Raw genomic sequence first — 17,986 nt, 5'->3', positions numbered from 1 at the left:
AGCCTCTTGACCCAGCAGAGTTTGATACTGCAGGGTAACACCTTTTTCCCCTTCAGAGACAAATTTGAAGAAAGTTCCTTTATGCATTCTTCCTTTCCCAGCCTCATGTCATTTCTCAACTTACCACAAAATAGCTGTTAGAATTACTGAAGACTCGAATTCCTCAGTTTGCATTCTCAGCAGCTTTTAAACCTCTGGCACTCTTGTTCCCTAGGCTTCTGCAAGAGCACACACCTGTCTTGTGCTTTCCCCTTATATTTCTAGGCCCTCCTCTATAATCTCCAATGGGAGGTTCTCCTCTTCAACCTGACAATTAAGTGTTGCAGTTCCTCGTGGTTGTCCTAAAACCCTCTTTTCGTCTACTGTGCTGTCTTCCTGAACAATCTCAGTATTCCCTGTGGCTTTGGATCTTTGTATGCCTTTGTCTCACATATTTTTATGTTCAGACCCCTCTTTTGAACTCTGGATTCATATATCTGCCTGTTCATCATCACTCCATGGATTTCTTGAGAATACCTCAAACACAGCATGTTCAAAATTGAACTCGTGCTATCTTCATTCTGCGATCCCTAGGTCAGAAATCTGAGAGCCATTCTTTTTTGTTTGTTCATTTGTTTGTTTTTTACATTTATGTATTTTTGTAAAGAAAATACATGTAAAATTTCAAATAATTTTTCAGAATGCACATGAAAAATGTAACCTCCTATCCCAGATCCCTATCTCATTCTCCAGAAGTCATCATTATCAATATCTTTTCTATTTTTATCTTCGCAACAAATTCCCATGATAATACCCATCACTTCCTGATCAGTTTTTTTTTGTTTTTTGTTTTTAACACAAATGAGAGCACAATGTACTCTGTTCTATACCTGCTTTTATCATTTGTCCTGGAGATGTCTTTCTAGACCAGTATTCTCTTATATGAGTATAAATTTAATATACTAACTAATTCTTTCCTATCACTTCTTTTAAATATTTTTATTAAATTTATTGGGGTGACATTGGTTAATAAGATTATATACATCATTTGTATATTGTATGCTCACCACTCAAAATTTAGTCTCCTCTGTCACCATATATTTGACCCCTTTGCCCTCTCCAACCACCTTGCCCTCTGGTAAGCATACTGTTTCCTGTGTCTGTGAGGTTTTTGTTTCTTTGTTTGTTTCATTTGTTCATTCATTGCTTTCCTTTTTATATCCCACATAGTAGTGATATCATATGGTTCTTCTCCTTTTCTGCCTGACTTGTTTTGCTTACCAAGCTATGAGTCATTCTTGGCTCTTCTCTCTTCCTTACTTCCATAGTCAACAGCCAACCAGGTGCCGATGTATTTGCCTCCCTAAATCTTTCCCTTACCCAGCCACTTGTCTCTATGACCCCTGCTACTCCTCTTTTCCTAGCATTCTCATCTGTTTGGCCACAACAGTAGCTTTTTTAAAAATCTGGTTATGACTCTCTAGTTCATTACCCCTTTACAGTCAGAGTGGGCTTTAAAAAAACAAACAAAAAAATCCCCTCACATTTGTGACATTCCCCTACCTAAAGCTCTTTGATGGCTTCCTATAACACTAGAATAAAATTTTAAAATTCCTGATATAGACCCATATGATATGGCTCATTTACCTGTTTCTTGAGCTTCACCTTGTGTGGCAGTCCCCATTTTTTCCCTGAACCGCAACCATGATGGACTCTCATTTTCATGACCAAACTAATCTCTTTGCCACCTCAGGGCCTTCATATTCTGTCTGGAATGTTCTTCCCTCCTTTTTAAAATAATTTATTGGGGTGACACTGGTTAATAAGATTATATAAGTTTCAAGTGTACAGCTCCATAGTACATTATTTGTATAGTGCATTGTGTGCTCACCACCCAAAGTCTAATCTCCCTCCATATATTTGACCCTTTTATCCTCCCCACCCCATTCCCCTCTGGTAACCACCCTTCTGTTTTCTGTGTCTATGAGTTTGTTTTGTTTGTTCATTTGTATCCTACATACCACATTCTTTTGTCTAGCTAATTCTTACTCATCTTTCAGAATTCTGGCCAGATATCACTTTCTCTAAGAAGGCTTTTTAAACCCACCAAACTAGGTTGGCTCCTACTTACACACTTTCATGGTATCTTTCAGGAGGAAAAAAGCTAGGATCAGTTCTGTGTCAACTTTTGATAGCAGCAACCCGGAGTGGAATACTTTTGGAGTGGGGCTCATCATCTTGGATTTACCTCTACCCCATTGTATAAAACTCTCTTGCCTAACTTCTTCTTTATCTCCCTCATTCAGATAATAATAATAATAATTCTTTGTATCTATGTAGTACTTTCATCTTTTTATACCACTCTTATTTTTATATTTTCAATTTATCCTTAAAACAACTTGTTAAGAAGTATTTAGGGTGGAAATGTTAACTCTATTTTACTCATGAAGAAACTGTGATAGTGAAGAGGGTATAAGCCTTTCATGCCTGCTCAGGTAGTCTTTCTGCTATACCATTTTGCCACGTGAATAACATAAACATGTATCTGAAAAGAATTATTGAGGGACCAAGTGTTAATGGTTTGGCTTCATAAAATTCTTCAGTGAATACTTAATATATTCTTCAGCATTAGTTTAAAAATATATGTATTTCTTTAATCTAGCTTGAAATTCAGAATCATCCCTTTTTTGAATCACTCAGTTGGACTGACCTTGTACAAAAGAAGATTCCACCACCATTTAATCCTAATGTGGTAAGTATATATCCAAGCCCTTCCTTCTAAAACAGTGAAATGTAGAACTGTAGCTCATCACAACTTTAGCAAAGATTTCAAAACCTAACCTGAATGAAATTGGATCAATATGTAAATATTTATGAAATATGTCACTGATAAATTCAAGATGACCAGGAAGATTGTAGTTATATTAGACTAATAAAAATATCTTCCAGTACAATAATTGTGAAGTGTTTCTTTGAGTGTGAATAAGAAGAGATGAGCTCAACAGGTTTAAAAAAAGATGAAAATTAAAGTAACTATGACATATTATTTTAATACCTATAAATCAACAAATATTATAAATAACACCAAAGCAATTTTTTCTAGATTGATATAAAACCAGGTACAGGCAAACATCATTAATGGTAATATAAATTGTTACATCATTTTTGGAAAACAGTAAGACAGTATTATAAAAATGTTTATGTTAACTTGACTTGTTAAATCTACTGATAGAAACATTTCACCTAAAAGTAATTTTTATTTTAAAGCAGAAAAGCTGCACCAAAGATCTATTTACAATATTAACAATATTGAAAATCTTGGGAAATAAATATATAAAAATAGGGAAATTGTTATTAATCATTAGGTCAATAGTGTTACTCTTGGTAGCTTCATATATATAAGTATATATACTTTTTATGCATTACAATATGTAACTTATTCCTCTAATAAGCTACCAAGTTACTACTATTATTATTCTTATTATACATACTTGTTTTTTTCTGAAGATTTTACTTATTTATTTTTAGAGAGAAGGGCAGGGGGATAGAAAGGGAGGGAAAGAAATATCAACGTGTGGCTGCTTCATGATGCCCCCAGCCGGGAACCTGGCCCACAACCCAGGCACATGCCCTGACCAGAAATTGAACCAGTGACCCCCTGGTTCACAGTCTGATGCTCAATCCACTGAGCTACACCAGCCAGGGCTACATACTTGTTTTATAATTGGAAATTCGAAGATGTCACATAGCTGGAGTAAAAGGTAGCAGAGCAAGGATTCAAATCTGTGCCTGATTCCAAAGTTATTGTTCTTTCCATGCATTTGTATGGTCTATTGCCATTTCATGTTAAGTAAATTATAATAATGATAATAAATATAAAAATGAGTACACACTTGGAAAATCCTTATAATGTTCAATGAAAACTTGGTAATTATAATTTTTGTGACTTATGATTACAGCAGAAAACATAACATATGAGGACTGAAAGAGAATATAAACCAAGATCAATTTGGGGTGACAGGATCATAGGCGAATTTGCTTGTCTTTTATTTAAAGTTTTTTGGTGTTGCTGTGAAACTCTTGAAATACTTTTTTTAAGTAAATTAGAGCAGGATAAGGAAATCACTTCAGGAAAGTAGTATTTAGTTTACTCATATTTTATTAAAGGTCAGCCTTAGTGCATAGCTCATCGCTGGTATTAATAGGTGTGATATTGTACACTTGTAAACATTACAGCATCAGTAAATTGACTGATTTCATGTAGCTCATCTAAGAGTGACGATTTTCAGATGTGACTCCATTAGGGACAATTTCAGTCTTTTTCTCTTTGTACTGAGAGCCCTACTGAGTTTAGTTACTCTCAGATAAATGTGCCGTCAGGCACATTAAAGAGTTAGGGACTCCTCCTAAGCAACCCTAGAAATGGAAACAGCGTTGACTTCAGAGTCAGATACCTCCAGGTTTGGATCCCTGCTCTTCTATGACTAATTAATTAAACTTTCTAAAGCAAGACCCACAACTGAGAAGCCATAGAGAAAAAATATTGGTAAATTTTACCATATGAAATTTAGAAATGTCTTCATGAAAAAACAGCAAAGAACAAACTGGGGAAAATTTCCTTACTACATAAAGCATTTTTATATGTCAATGAGAAAAAAATACCAACAATCAATAGAAACATGGACAAAAGGCACAAAATACCCAATTATTGAAAAATAAATATAGGTGGCTTCTAAATATATGAAAAGTTGTTCAAATTCACTGACAATTGAAGAAATGCAAAACAAAACCCTAGTAGGATAAAGTAGATATTCTCATTCACTGTTCTCAATACTTGTATCCTTTTACTTAACCCTGTGAAATAGTAGTGTTGTTTACACATAGTACTGATGAGTGAACTTAGGCACAGAAAAAATTAAGCAACTTGCCCACAGTTTAGTTAAATTTGCAGAACTAGAGTTTGGGTACCTTGAAGACCAGAGCCCTCCCTCACTCTTAACATATGAAATACAGTATTATCCCTATCGGTGGTACTAGCCACAAACCATAAGGGCACTCTCAAGATATTTATAAAGACAGCGAAAAGAACATTTGTCATCCTTTTTTGAGTGTCTTCTACAAGTCAGATTCTGGGAATTTTATGTATTAATGCATCAAAACCTCACAACTTTAACAGGTAGGTGACAGTATTCTTATTTTACAGAAAAGGAGATAAGCTCATACAGATAGGGTGTTTATATAAAGAATTATAGCTAGCAAATTTTACAGCCAGAACTCAAACCTTAGTCTTATTCTGGAGTTCATGCTTTCTAGCATTATATATTAGAATTTTGAAGACATTTTATATATAGTTTCTAGCATTCATGTTAATCTCTAGGGGAATTTCTCATATAGAAAGGCAGAGCATTCTAGGTTTCCCTAGTCTCTCCTCTGCTGTTTGTAGACCTGCCAGGCTAACTATATTCTTAGCTTGTAATATCTGCTCTGAATCCCTATCTGTTCACCTCGGTTAGACATGGTGACTTGAACATTTTAAAGGTTCCCATTCTCTTAAAACAGAGCTAGCTAGAGATTTGGGGATGGGGTTTAACTGCAAATCACCTGAATTTGTAACCCAATTTTTATCTGTAAATACATTGGAAAGCGATAGGCCATTTGCTTGTATCAGATTTGTAAAAGATTAAGAACCACTGCCTTTGAGCCTAAGTAGACACCATGCTTCATTTTCCAGTTTCCTTGTCCTCTTAGGCCTTCAGAGCTAAGTGTGGTGTCATAGCTGAATGTTTAATAACCTGTGTGGCACAAGAGTCACCTTTCATTACTTACAGCCCCTTCGTTTCTTCATTAAAAGGCTTCACCTACCCAGAATTGAGAAGGCATTTAATGGAGGCTCAAATGCAAAATGCTATCCTGAAAATCTACCTGAACCCCTTTTCTAAACTTAAAGGTGATAGGTAGAAAGAAAGGAGGTAAGTTGCAGGGACTGAGATTCAAATTAACATAGGTGAGGATTCTGTTGTGCTAGCCTTCCTCACCCTTCTCTCTCTTCCTCTTGGCCAACAAGAACCTTACCTTTTAGAAAGACCTCACCTAACTAAATAAAAGCAAAAACTGTTTCAAAGCATGGTGAAATAACAAGACATCTGAACTTGCCAGGAATAAATATACAAATTCATAAAGGGTTTCTAATGATGAACTAAATTAATGAAACAAGCTAAGGTGAATAATAGTATTCTTTTGATGTTGCAGGCAGGACCAGATGATATAAGGAACTTTGATGCTGCATTTACAGAAGAAACAGTTCCATATTCTGTGTGTGTGTCTTCTGACTATTCTATAGTGAATGCCAGCGTACTGGAAGCCGATGATGCATTCGTTGGTTTCTCTTATGCACCTCCTTCGGAAGACTTATTTCTGTGAATATTTTGCCATCCAGAAACCATTACGCAGATACAAGCCTACGTACAGATGAGACTGAAACTCCTATTTGTGTGCATATATTCAAATATGTATAACTAGTGCCTCATTTTTACATGTAATGTTAACAACTCTGAAAAATGTATTTTCTGCTGTATGCAAGAGAATAGGGCATTTCTAAGAGCTAAGTTTTGAATTAAAATTTGTATGTTTATTAAGCTTATTTTTAAACAGAAATTTTAAAGGCTACTGTTCTTAGCATTAACCTATTTTCTAAAAAATCCTTTTTTGCTAATGACTGTTTATTCCCTCTAAGTTTACACTAACATCTACCCAAGATAGATTTCCAAGTCTATTTCAGTTCAGTTAACATAAGTTAATGCCTTTATAACTCTATTTTGACCTTTGTTCTCAGATCAGAACTATGCAATTGGTACATGGTTGTTTAAGAAACCGTATCTGTCTGTAATAAATCACTGCTTTCCATAATGTAAGAGCAAAGTTAACACATTGGCTGCTAATTAACATTCTGAATAACTGTTCATTCTGCAGATCAAATTATAAAATATCAAAAGGAAATCCTTTGCTTTTGAAATATGAATTTAAATTTGTGAGTTATTTTTCATCTGGAGTAAAAAGTAAAACTAAAAGTTTAAATATCCCAAAGATCTGAAGGGTAATAAAGTACTGCTGGGTTTTTTTTTTTTGTTTGTTTGTTTGTTTTTAGGTGGTGCCAAAATGAATGTCTCTGTGTCATGTATTTATATCACAAATACCTTCTATTTATGTTCTTTTTGGTCTTTTGAATGTTTAATATACTGTTAAGTAGGTCTAAATCTTGGTATTTAGTTTTGCAATTGGTTGGTAAGTGAAAAATACTAAGCTTTTTAAAGTATTTACCTAATTGGGAATTAAAAAGCAGAATAGCAAATTCTGGATCAATATAAATGTATACAGTTTCACTACAGTGTAACATAAGTTAAAAATAATTCGGACAGATGCCTAGTCAGTCTTATATATATTAGAAAATGTATGGGAAATTAACCTTGAAATCATACTAAAAGCTACTAATTTGTGTACTTGTAAAAGAGAACAGCGACAGAAAAACTAAAAATAAAGAATGCTTATCTTGGAATTCTGATTTTTAGTTTAGAGATTTTCCAAGTCATGTGGGAAACATTGTTTAGTGACCCAATTTAGATGCATCAAGAATAAGTATTCTTTCCATGTATTTTCTCTTGAGAAAGGAATCAAAAAGCATTTCACAATAATACCCTTTGGCTTAAAAATGTTCAGCAGAATGGGGCGAGGGGTGTGCTTTTCTTTGATTAATAATATTTGCCTTCAGTACACTGAATCTTCTTTAGAGGTAAGACTTTAATAGTGACACTGTAAATATTTTGTTTATTTGGCACTACTGTTATGTTCTGCTTTTACACAAAGTTCTTTGCTAATTATAAAGCAAAATAAAATCTAGTTTCTTGTATGATTTTTTTTACTCAGCCACTCCTTGTGGAAAAGAGGCGAAGAGACTAGACAAAGAACATGTATCAGTGACATGGACACCAGTGTGGGAATTGACTGTGGGAGTGGGGTGTGGGATGGGCAGAGGAGTACAAAGAGGGAGAAATTGGGACAACTGTAATAGAATAGCAGTAAAAAATGATTTAATAAAAAAAAAAGAAAACAAAAATCCTTCCAAAAATTAAAGTGCAATATTGTATATTTTTAAGAACTTTAAAATAGAATGTTGATGTTTTTATTTAAAAAAAAATACAAATCTTACATAGTATAATAAAAGTAGCAAAAAGATTAATGATCATCTAATACCTGTCATTACTTTAAATTAAAATTGGTGAGGGTTAACATAGTTGTTACAAAATGAATGTGTGTGTGTGTGTGTGTGTGTGAAGACAAGTAAATTTTTAAATATTTGGACACATGTAAAAATTACTAGATTATTCCATATTCCAAGGTGATTGCTCATTTATATGAAACCCTAAAGAGTACATAGGTGAGTTTCAGGTGGCTTGAATACCTTGAAGTGATATGCCAAGTTTTGTGTGTAAATGAAATTGATTTAGGGAAGGGAGTGCTACATAGCTTTGTTGAAATGCTCAAAAGGATTCACTGCTATAAAAAGAATGGCTTTCTTTGCTTCCACTTTGTCCTCCTTTACTCACCTAATACTAAGAGGAATTGCTCTAATGTTCCTAATACCATTTCAATTGGAGATTTTTTTTAAATCCCCACCTGAAGATATGTTTTACTGATTTTTAAAGAGAGAAAAGGAGAGCGAAACATCGATGCTAGAGAGAAACCTCAATCGGTTGCCTCCAGTACATGCCATGATCAGAGATCAAACTGCAGGCTTTTGGTGTACAGGGCATCTCCAACCAACTGAGCCACCCAGCCAGGACCAATTAGAGATTTATACCATTTATTTAGCATTTATTTTAGTAATTTTGGCAATATTGTATAGTCACCCTTCTGTAATCCTTTAAACATCGTCGGCAGCCGTCCGTCTCGAGAGACGATGGTGTAGCTTCCCAAGTCCATCTGCACCGCCGAGAATGGCTGTGCAGTCCGACTCGGGAGTGACACGGTATCTGTCTCCTCCCGTGTTGAATCGACATCTTGCGATGACGCTGGAGTGTCCTCTCCAGTGAAGCTGAAGCTACAGAGCCTGGGCAGGGTGATATGGAGGGTCTGCTGTTGCCCATGCAGCAGACCCCCCCCTCTCTTCGCAGCTAAAGGGTCCAAGGGAAAGACGGAGTCAATACAGCTTGGCTTCAGGTGCGCCGCAGGAGTTGCCGGTGTTGACTACAACGTCAAACCGCCTTAGGGACTCCGGCTCCGGATTTTCTGTCGGGGTTTACTCCCTTAGCCTTTCCCCTGAAGAGGTATGCCGCAAGGCAGCGGAGGTTTTTTGGAGTCAGAGTTTTCCTTCTCTGATAATCCTTTAAACATATTCCTTAGTAATTGAAAGGTTTCCTACACAAAAGTATTTCTCATTTTACTATTTCTTTACATTATACCCATTTTTACAGAGGTAATTAAGTCAGAAAGAAATATAGCTATTTCAGAAAAACTTTAGTTATTCAAACTGAAGATAGTGGAGAATAAAGTAATGTTACACAATGAAAAAAGCCAATAGAGAAGTATAAGTTCAGCATGATATGTATAGCAACAAGCCAATCAAAGGGTCCTATGCTAAAGAGTTATTATTACATAATGTCCCAAAAACAATGGGTCATATGAATCTTGAGGGAATAGTGTAAAACAAAGCATAACATCACTCTCTGTAACTCTACTTGCTGGAAGAACCAGACAGAGTGATTTTAAAAACCTTGCATGCAATCATGACTTGGGGGTTTTTGCTGTAAATTCTCTTTTGCAGGAATATATGTCATAGAGTGGTCATTTTGTCTAATGCATTTTCATCATTTTTACTTTATTAGGGAACACATTGCTACTTCAATATTAGTTAAATCTCTGTGAAAAAGTCTACAATGTGTTGTTAGTTTTTAAGTGTTTTTATGTTTTATTAACTCACGGAATCCAGAGGCTTATATACAGGGAAATGCCTACTCAAATGGTCAAATTTGGTCTCGTGTTGGATTTTTTTTCAGTTCTTCCAGATAGTTAACATGGCCTTGCTGTGCTGAACTTTTCTCTCATGCCATAATGATAGTAATAATGCAACAGTAACAATTTACTCTGTTAATGATACATTGATGTTAAACCACCACCTAAATTACTTCAGTGAGATTTCCCCTAGCAGTATGCTTCAATTAGATATCAAAATTTACATAACGAAAGGAAATAAACTGTTCTCGTTTACAGATGACATGAATATCTTTGCAGAAAATCCAATAGAACTTTAAAAAGTTCTGGAATTAATAAGTGATTATAGCAAGATTGCATGATCTAAGGTTAATATACAAAAATAACTTTCTTATATACCAGCAATAAAGTGGAATTTGAAATTAAAAATACCATTTACATTAGCCCCCCACCACCCCCAATAAATAGGTAGCAGTCCTAACAAAATATGTGTAAGATCTATATGAGGAAAATGCCTTCTCTCTGTAAGGATCTGCCTTTTCTCGACATTTCATATAAACAGAATCATACAAAGTTTGGCCTTTTGTGTCTGCCTTCTGCTTTGTATAGTGTTTTCAAGACTCGTCCTTACTGTAGTATGTATTAGTACCTCATCCCTTTTTATGGCCAAATACAGTAACTCCATTGGATATACCACATTTTATCCACTTTTTTGCTGTTAATTATACGATGAACGTTCATGTATAAATTTTTGTGTGAATACGTATTTTAAATTCTCTCATATCTATGTATAATGTTTGATATGTTACTTGGAATTGTTGGGTCATATAGTAACACTGTTTAGTAATTTAAGGTAGTTCAGGATGTTTTCCAAACTAATTGCAGCATTTGTATTCCCACCAGGAAAGCTTTTAGGTAGTTTTTTTTTAATCCTCATCCGAGTATATGTTTACTGATTTGAGAGAGGCGGACAGACAGACAGAAAACGGGGCATGAGAGAAACATGGATCCATTTTTTCCATTCAGGGCCAGACTGGAGATCGAAACGCAACTTTATGGTGTTGCGAAGACGCTCCAACCAACTGAGACGCCCGGCCAGGGCCTCTAGTTTTTTAAAGAGGGGCACCGTTCGCCTGTGACAACAATGATAATCAATGGTTTCTAAGTATCTTCCTTCTGTTTTGCTTCGCTTCGCTTTGCTTTGCAGGGAGGGAGCCAGAGTGATTCAAGCAGGTGAACCGCTGCTGGGTCTATTCGCCCTACTCACTGGGAGGCGCATCCCGGCAGCCCCCGCGCCGCCGCCAACGGCTGGAAAGTGCGCGCATGCTCTGTAAGGTCTCCTTGAGTCCCAGGCTTCGGACGGCGCGCGCGTGGGGAGGCTCGGTGGGTCCAAGCGCGGGTGTAACGCTGTGCTGGGCTGGGATCCGCAGTTCCGAAGGTTGGCGCTGTGGGTGGAAGAGGTCCTGGACCCAAGGGTGTGAGGCTGGATGCGCTTTCGGCCACTTTAGTTGTAAGGTGTTTTCCTGCTGACGCGGCAAGGAGTGAAGACACGACCCGCCCCTGTTCCTAGTGAACCAACACTTGAGTTCTTTCGACTGTGAGAAGACAGAATTTTATCCACGTTCGCCTGTTTATTGCTTTTCGTGGGCTTCTGCCCCTTCCTGTATCCATGCCCAGGACCTCCGCTTTACATAGGTGATACCCAGAGCTTTATCTCCAGCTTTTTTTAAAGCTACTGATTCACGTCTCCCTAGTGCTTATCTGGGTGCCCCAAGAGCCTGTCAAAGTCAGAATATCTCAAATGAACTTTACCTTAGCATTTTCCTCCTTTTCCTGAGGTTCAGTATTTTCGTGAGAGCGGTAGCAGCCACCACACCAATGTTGAAAATTCACTTACAGCCTAGTCACCAGGCTCAGTGTGAATGGAATCTTTAGAAGTCTAGAACCCACCTCGTCCGTTCCATTCCATTCCTAATGCCCTGGCTCGGACCATCCATCTTTTCGGACTGTTTCAATAGCTAGAAACTAATTGTCTAACACTTCCTCTATGCCAACCCATTTTCCACACTGACAGCAGGCACTGATTTCCAACATAAAATCTGACTATAACACCCCTGTTAAAAACGTTGATAGTTTCTCTTTCTCTGCCTATAAAGTTTCATAATCTGGTTGAGCCTGACCCAGTCATTCATTATCGATAGCCTCCCTTCATTCCGTCCCAGAAACCTTAGGTCCTAATGAAGCACAGATGTAATGTCCCGAACACAGCATGCACTTTGATTATTGTGCGAACTTATGGCCGCAGAGAAATGAACTCTGAAGTGTTCCCCCTATATAATCGCAAAAAGGACAGTCTGAATTAGTGGCCTGAACTCCAGGTAGTAGAGGTATGGATTCAGTAGTGTAGATCTGAAAACAGGAAAAGGGGAAACTTTCTCCTCTCTTATTCACCTATCCTCTGCTCAGTGAAACCTGACTCACCTACCAAATGTCACCTTTAGAAGTAGAAGTCATTGCCTCTCTATAAACCCATGTTAAATCAATATGTTCTAAAACATTAGAAAATATTATGACCCTCTACACAAGGATCACCCCAAATTTTGTGAACGATTTAATATATGTTGTTCCTTTTTGTGTTCCTTACTATAATTTTTTCTGTATCTGTCATCTCTCACTGTACTCTTTCTGAACAATAGGGATCATATTTTACTCACCTGTATCCCCAGTGCCCAGTAGCCAATAAATAGTAAATGCCCAATCAACTCACAAGTCCTTGAAAGCAGGATCCAATCTTAATCATTTTACTTCTAGCTTGTAAAGTTTTATGAGAGATCTTCAAATGTACATTTCAATTTATCTTCTTTCTAGGTGTTCTCATCTTTTCTGAGTTTCATCATCTGTAGTCTTTACCAGCTACTGTGGTTTAATCAGTTAGTAACAGAGAAGAATCATTAACTAGAAGAAAATGTCAAATTTAAACATGAAAGAGACAGCCCTTATCTATCTTGACAGAAGTGGAGGGCTCCAGAAATTTATAGATGATTGCAAGTACTACAATGGTATGTTCAGCAAAGGTCCTTTATTTTAGAAATTTTTAAATACCTACACATAACTATCCTCAATTTTATATTTATTTTTACAGATTCAAAACAAAGTTATGCTGTCTATCGATTCAATATTTTAATAAATCCCTCTGATGTCGTTGAACTAGATGCTGAACTTGGAAATCACATTTTACATCAGCCTTTAAAAGCTGCTCAAGTTTTTCAATCAGTAAGTTAAAAAAAGAAATAAACTTATGCCCCATGAAATTTTTGGTAACTTTTGTGTTTGAACTCACAGGTCTGTTTTATTGCTGTTAAGACTCTCTCATTAATTGGACAATTACAGACTGAAACTCAAGTAAGTTTTAGTTTAACAAAGAAAACTAAAGTAAAATACTTTTAAGATAACTCATAAATATTATATATACTTTTTTATTGAAATAGTACATTTTTTCAAGTTCAATAGAAAATCTTACATATGCTTCTTTGCTTCCTGTATATCACTTATAACTTTAAACATTTTGATAATAAACCATTTCAAACATATGCCAAAATAAAGGGACTAATACAACAAACCTCCGTATATCTATCACTCAGATTTAATAGTTTACAATATTTTGCCATGCTTACATTATCAATATTTTTCTGAAATATTTTAAAACAAATCCAGATATTCTGTTATTTCATCCCTACGTACTTTACTGTCAACCTCTAAAAATTGTGGACGCTTTTCTTGTATAATCACAATTCCATTATCACCCCTTACAAAAATAATAATTCTTTGGTGTCATTATAATATCAAGTCCATATTTAAATTTATCCAATTGGGTCCTCAAGAATGTCTCACAGTGAATTTGTTCAAATCAGGGTCAAAACAACGTTTACACATTATAGTTGTTTCTTATATCTCACTAAGTCTTTTAATCTAGAGCCATTTTCTTCCTCCCCGTCCCTTTTTATACCATTGATATTTTTAAAGAAACAATTGTCCTGTAAAATGTCTCATAATCTGAATTTGTGTAATTATGTTCTCCTGGTATTTAACTTATTCCTCTATACCTCATATTTCTGGGAAATAGAAGTTGGTTCTAAAGACTTGCTTAGATCAGATTCAACTCATTTTGACAACAATATATGATAGTTTCATGTATTTCATATTGCACTACATTATGAGAGCTATACTATGTTGTCCTAATTTTAGCAATGCCACTGTGGATCAGTGGGTTCAGGTGATGTTTCCAGGTCCCTCCAATATACAGTCTCCTATCAACTTTCACTTAACGGTTTTTGCAGCCATTGATGATCATTGCCTATTATCTATTATTTCATTAGGAGTTGCAAAATTGTGACTTTTTTAACTTTAACATCCTTTCAGAATTTACTAGCTCAAATATAAGAGAAGTTTCTTTCATCAACTTTTTGGTTACTCTGAAATACAATTTATACAATAAAGACAGAATAAATGTTTGATTATTTCCGTTTATAAAATTTTGGAAAGCAATTAGTTGAAATCTAGCTTCTAATAATGATGACCAATTAATGTTTTTTTTTTCTTTTAAAAAATACTAAGAGGAACTCATGAATTTATAAATATATCTGATATGTTTTAATAAATTTTTGTCATTCTTTTTGATGCTCCTATTATCCTACCTTTGATTATTGGGAGTCCCTTAAAGTTTGCTTCTGTCTCATTTGGAACCATCACATTGGCTTTTTATAGCTCCCTTGGTTTCTGGCACAAAGAGATGTAACCAGGTCCATCTGGTATATTTTCTGCCCCAGACCTGGAATGAGCCATTTCCCCTAAGGAGCCCTGTTTTTTGTTTTTTTTTTCTGAAAAATTATAGTTAGAAATCATAGCTTGAGCAGTAGAAGTGTTCCTTGCTATTGGGTTTTCATTGCTTTATGTCTTTCCAGGAAATGTGTATTTTTAAAGAAAAATTATGAGTTCATAATGATATTTTCAATTAAAATGTAAGATTATAAGAGTTTTACAACTTTAATTGTGTATTTAAATCTCTTTTTTTGCTTAAAGTTTTTGTTCCTAATAACACTAACAATCATTTACTTGATTTACCCTACAAATATATATTGTAATGCAAGTCCAATTGGATCTGCAGTTTTTATTAATACCATGTTTGTGTTCTTATTAGATTAATATAGTGCTGAAGTTAACACATTTACCTCCTCTGCCAAGTTATAGTCTTAATTTTTGTGAGTTTCCACTTGATTATACATCTCAAAGATTTTATATGATGGAAGGAATTGTGATTGCAATGACAACTGTAACCAAGTATACACAAGGTGCAAGATTTCTTTGTTCAGATGAAGCATGCCCTCTTTCAAAAGGTAAATATTAAAATGTAAAATCACAACATTAAGCAATTTGTTGTTTAATCCTAAGTCATGTTTACAATTAGTTATAAAACTGTCACAGAGTAAAAAGAATGTTAGAAAATTTGCTATCTCCCAATGTTTATAAGTAAAATGAATTTTTTCCTCTCCTCTCCCACCAGCTTAGGATACTCTTGTATTGCTGAGGTACTTGTTTTTCTCACATTGTTCCATGAAAGTTTTTTCATGCTGTTCCCACTCCATGTAACATTCTCTGTCAACCCTTTGGCTTAACTTCAGTTTAGTCTTTCTCCAGGACATCTTTCCCATTCATCCCCACCTCTCATTGGGTTGGATGCTTTTCCTCTCTTCTCTCTGAACACTCTGTAAATGAATGCTGCATACTGAAAGTATCTGTTTCCTATTGCTGCCTGTTGAAAATGTGTGTTTAAGTATCCATATCACCAGTGCCTTAGCACAGTGTTCAGCAAAAAATAGCCATGCAATAAACATTAATTGAAAATGTTCTGAACCCACACACAAAATTGAATTAATTATACTTTGAATTAGATAAATTTTAAAGGACTGAAAATGGATAGCTAAACCCAAAAGCAAATTCAGCTTACTTCTGTTTTCTTTTTTTCAGGATTTCAGTATATAAGAGTTCATGTGCCTGGTGCTACAGAATCTGCAACAGTAAGAAATGACTTTTTGTGTAATCTGTGTTCATCTTCACTTCAAGAAGACAGAAAATTTAGAGTACTTGGTGGTAAAAATGCATTTACACTTTAATTACAAATTTAAAAGTAGTGTCTGATGTTTTAATGTGGAAATTAAATTGAATATATAGTCTAACAACATTCTTTTTTTCTCCTTGCCTTAAGATAAACAGATAGTTGAAATAATTACTGCAAAGGCCCTTCATGCTTTTCAAGGATATTCTAACAACCAGCCATTTAGGTTTCAATCTTTTACAGTTTTCCTAAGAGGTAAGTTGTTTGAAGAAAAAGCAAATTGCTATAAAATATATAAAATATGTTATTGACTTACTTATGCTTTTACGTTATAAATGGTACTTATATACAGTAGTCCCCCTTTATCCATATTTCACTTTCCATGGTTTCAGTTACCCATGGTCCACCGTGGTCTGAAAACATTAAATAGAAAATTCCAGAAATAAACAATTCATAGTTTTTAAATTACATGTCATTCCGAGTAGCATAATGAAATATCCTGAGATGTGAATCATCCTCTTGTCCAGCGTCTCCATGTTGTACATACTCCCTGCCTGTTTTGTCACTTACTAGTCATCTAGGTTATCATATCGACTGTCAAGGTATTACAGTGCTTGTGTTTAAGTAGGTAACCTTTTTTTACATAATAATACCACATTAACTTCTATTATATACATTATAATTGTTCTACTTTATTACTAGTTATAGGTGTTAATCTCTTACTGTGAATAACATAAATTAAATTTTATCATATGTATGTATGTATAGACAAAACAGTATATATAGAGTTTGGTACCGTCTGCACTTTCAGGCATCCACTGGGGTTCTTGCAACATATCTTCCCACAGATAGGGGGAACTGCTGTAACTTAAGAATAATAAGTTGTCTTATTCTTGAGTATTTTAAAAAGTCATATTTAGCTATGTGTCAATTATTCATTTAGTCATACAACATTCACTTAAAAAGATATTAGGATCTGCTATGTCCCAATCACTATGCTAAGTCTCAAACTCATGATTATTTGTGGTAATGATCTCCCATTATTCTATGTGTGTGTGCTATGTAAGTATTGTAGTTATTGTTTTAGAATATAGACTTCATGAGGGCAGGAACTTGGATATTTTACTACACATAAAAATCCAATAAATATTTGTTAAATAAATGAATGAGCATTGACATATGATTAGTGGTTGAGAACTGCATGGGTGAAGACCTGTGAATAGACAGAATCTTCCATGCAGACAGAAATTATTATCAGTATCAATCACCCAGGGAAGAGCTGAAAAGCCAAAACTCCGAAAATGAGGATCTGGTTCAGCCTCTTTTCTTGGGCTAAAGGTGAAGGAGTTAAACTGTTCAGAAAAAGGGATCTTGAATGTCAACTATCTATAAGAAATTTACAAGTTAAGAAAGTAGAGACTCAAATAAGAACTCTTCACCATGGCCTGTCAAGGATGAGACAGGTATGTAAGCCTAGATGATAATGGGTAATTTTTATATGGCAGTTACTATGTGCCAGGCACTCTTACATATATTAACTCATTTAGTTACATCAACCCTATCAACAGGTTCTATTGTTATTTTCATTTTACAATGTGAAAACAGACACAGAAAAGTTTTCTTGTCAAAGGTCATACAACTGGTACATGGCACAGCTGTGATTCAAACTCGGGCATTCCAGTTTCAAGATATGTTTTTAACTACTTAATTCTATTACATACTATATATAAACCATACATTACAATATGTAAATATAAGTAGCTATCCAACTTATGTTTTAGTAGAAAACCCTTTCTTCAAATAACTCTTATGTAGAACCAAAATAAATTTTTTAAAATTAAATGAATAAAAGCAGGCCCTTTGGGATTCAGATGAGAAGAAATAACCAGACTTCCCAGACTTCTTGCCTTC

The 17,986-nt window shown here is 35.1% G+C and overlaps 2 protein-coding genes across 8 annotated transcripts in view; both read left to right on the top strand.

Moving 5' to 3' along the window:
- Positions 1 to 7,097, top strand: part of SGK3 (serum/glucocorticoid regulated kinase family member 3) — a 117,321-nt gene extending 110,224 nt beyond the window's left edge. For 6 of the 7 annotated variants that reach the window (XM_090283609.1, XM_090283615.1, XM_090283611.1 and 3 more), the window contains 2 exons: positions 2,642 to 2,731; positions 6,229 to 7,097. In XM_090283609.1, coding sequence (XP_090139735.1) covers positions 2,642 to 2,731; positions 6,229 to 6,399 — 261 coding nt within the window. In that variant the 3' untranslated portion in view covers positions 6,400 to 7,097. Of the gene's footprint in view, positions 1 to 2,641; positions 2,732 to 3,938; positions 4,015 to 6,228 lie in introns of those variants that run through there. The other variant, XM_090283612.1, reaches the window with a different exon arrangement.
- Positions 7,098 to 12,928: 5,831 nt separating this feature from the next.
- Positions 12,929 to 17,986, top strand: part of MCMDC2 (minichromosome maintenance domain containing 2) — a 34,908-nt gene continuing 29,850 nt past the window's right edge. Inside the window, exons 1-6 of the mRNA XM_090283607.1 lie at positions 12,929 to 13,022; positions 13,106 to 13,236; positions 13,306 to 13,365; positions 15,161 to 15,356; positions 15,988 to 16,110; positions 16,226 to 16,330. Of these exons, the coding sequence (XP_090139733.1) occupies positions 12,929 to 13,022; positions 13,106 to 13,236; positions 13,306 to 13,365; positions 15,161 to 15,356; positions 15,988 to 16,110; positions 16,226 to 16,330 (709 nt within the window). The remainder of the gene's footprint in view (positions 13,023 to 13,105; positions 13,237 to 13,305; positions 13,366 to 15,160; positions 15,357 to 15,987; positions 16,111 to 16,225; positions 16,331 to 17,986) is intronic.

The sequence above is a fragment of the Furipterus horrens genome, unplaced genomic scaffold (genome assembly GCF_987537825.1).
Source record: "Furipterus horrens unplaced genomic scaffold, mFurHor1.1.pri manual_scaffold_7, whole genome shotgun sequence".
Classification (NCBI taxonomy): Eukaryota; Metazoa; Chordata; class Mammalia; order Chiroptera; family Furipteridae; genus Furipterus; species Furipterus horrens.
The sequence above is the reverse complement of the archived record's forward strand: the minus strand, read 5'-3'. Positions and strand labels throughout refer to the sequence as shown.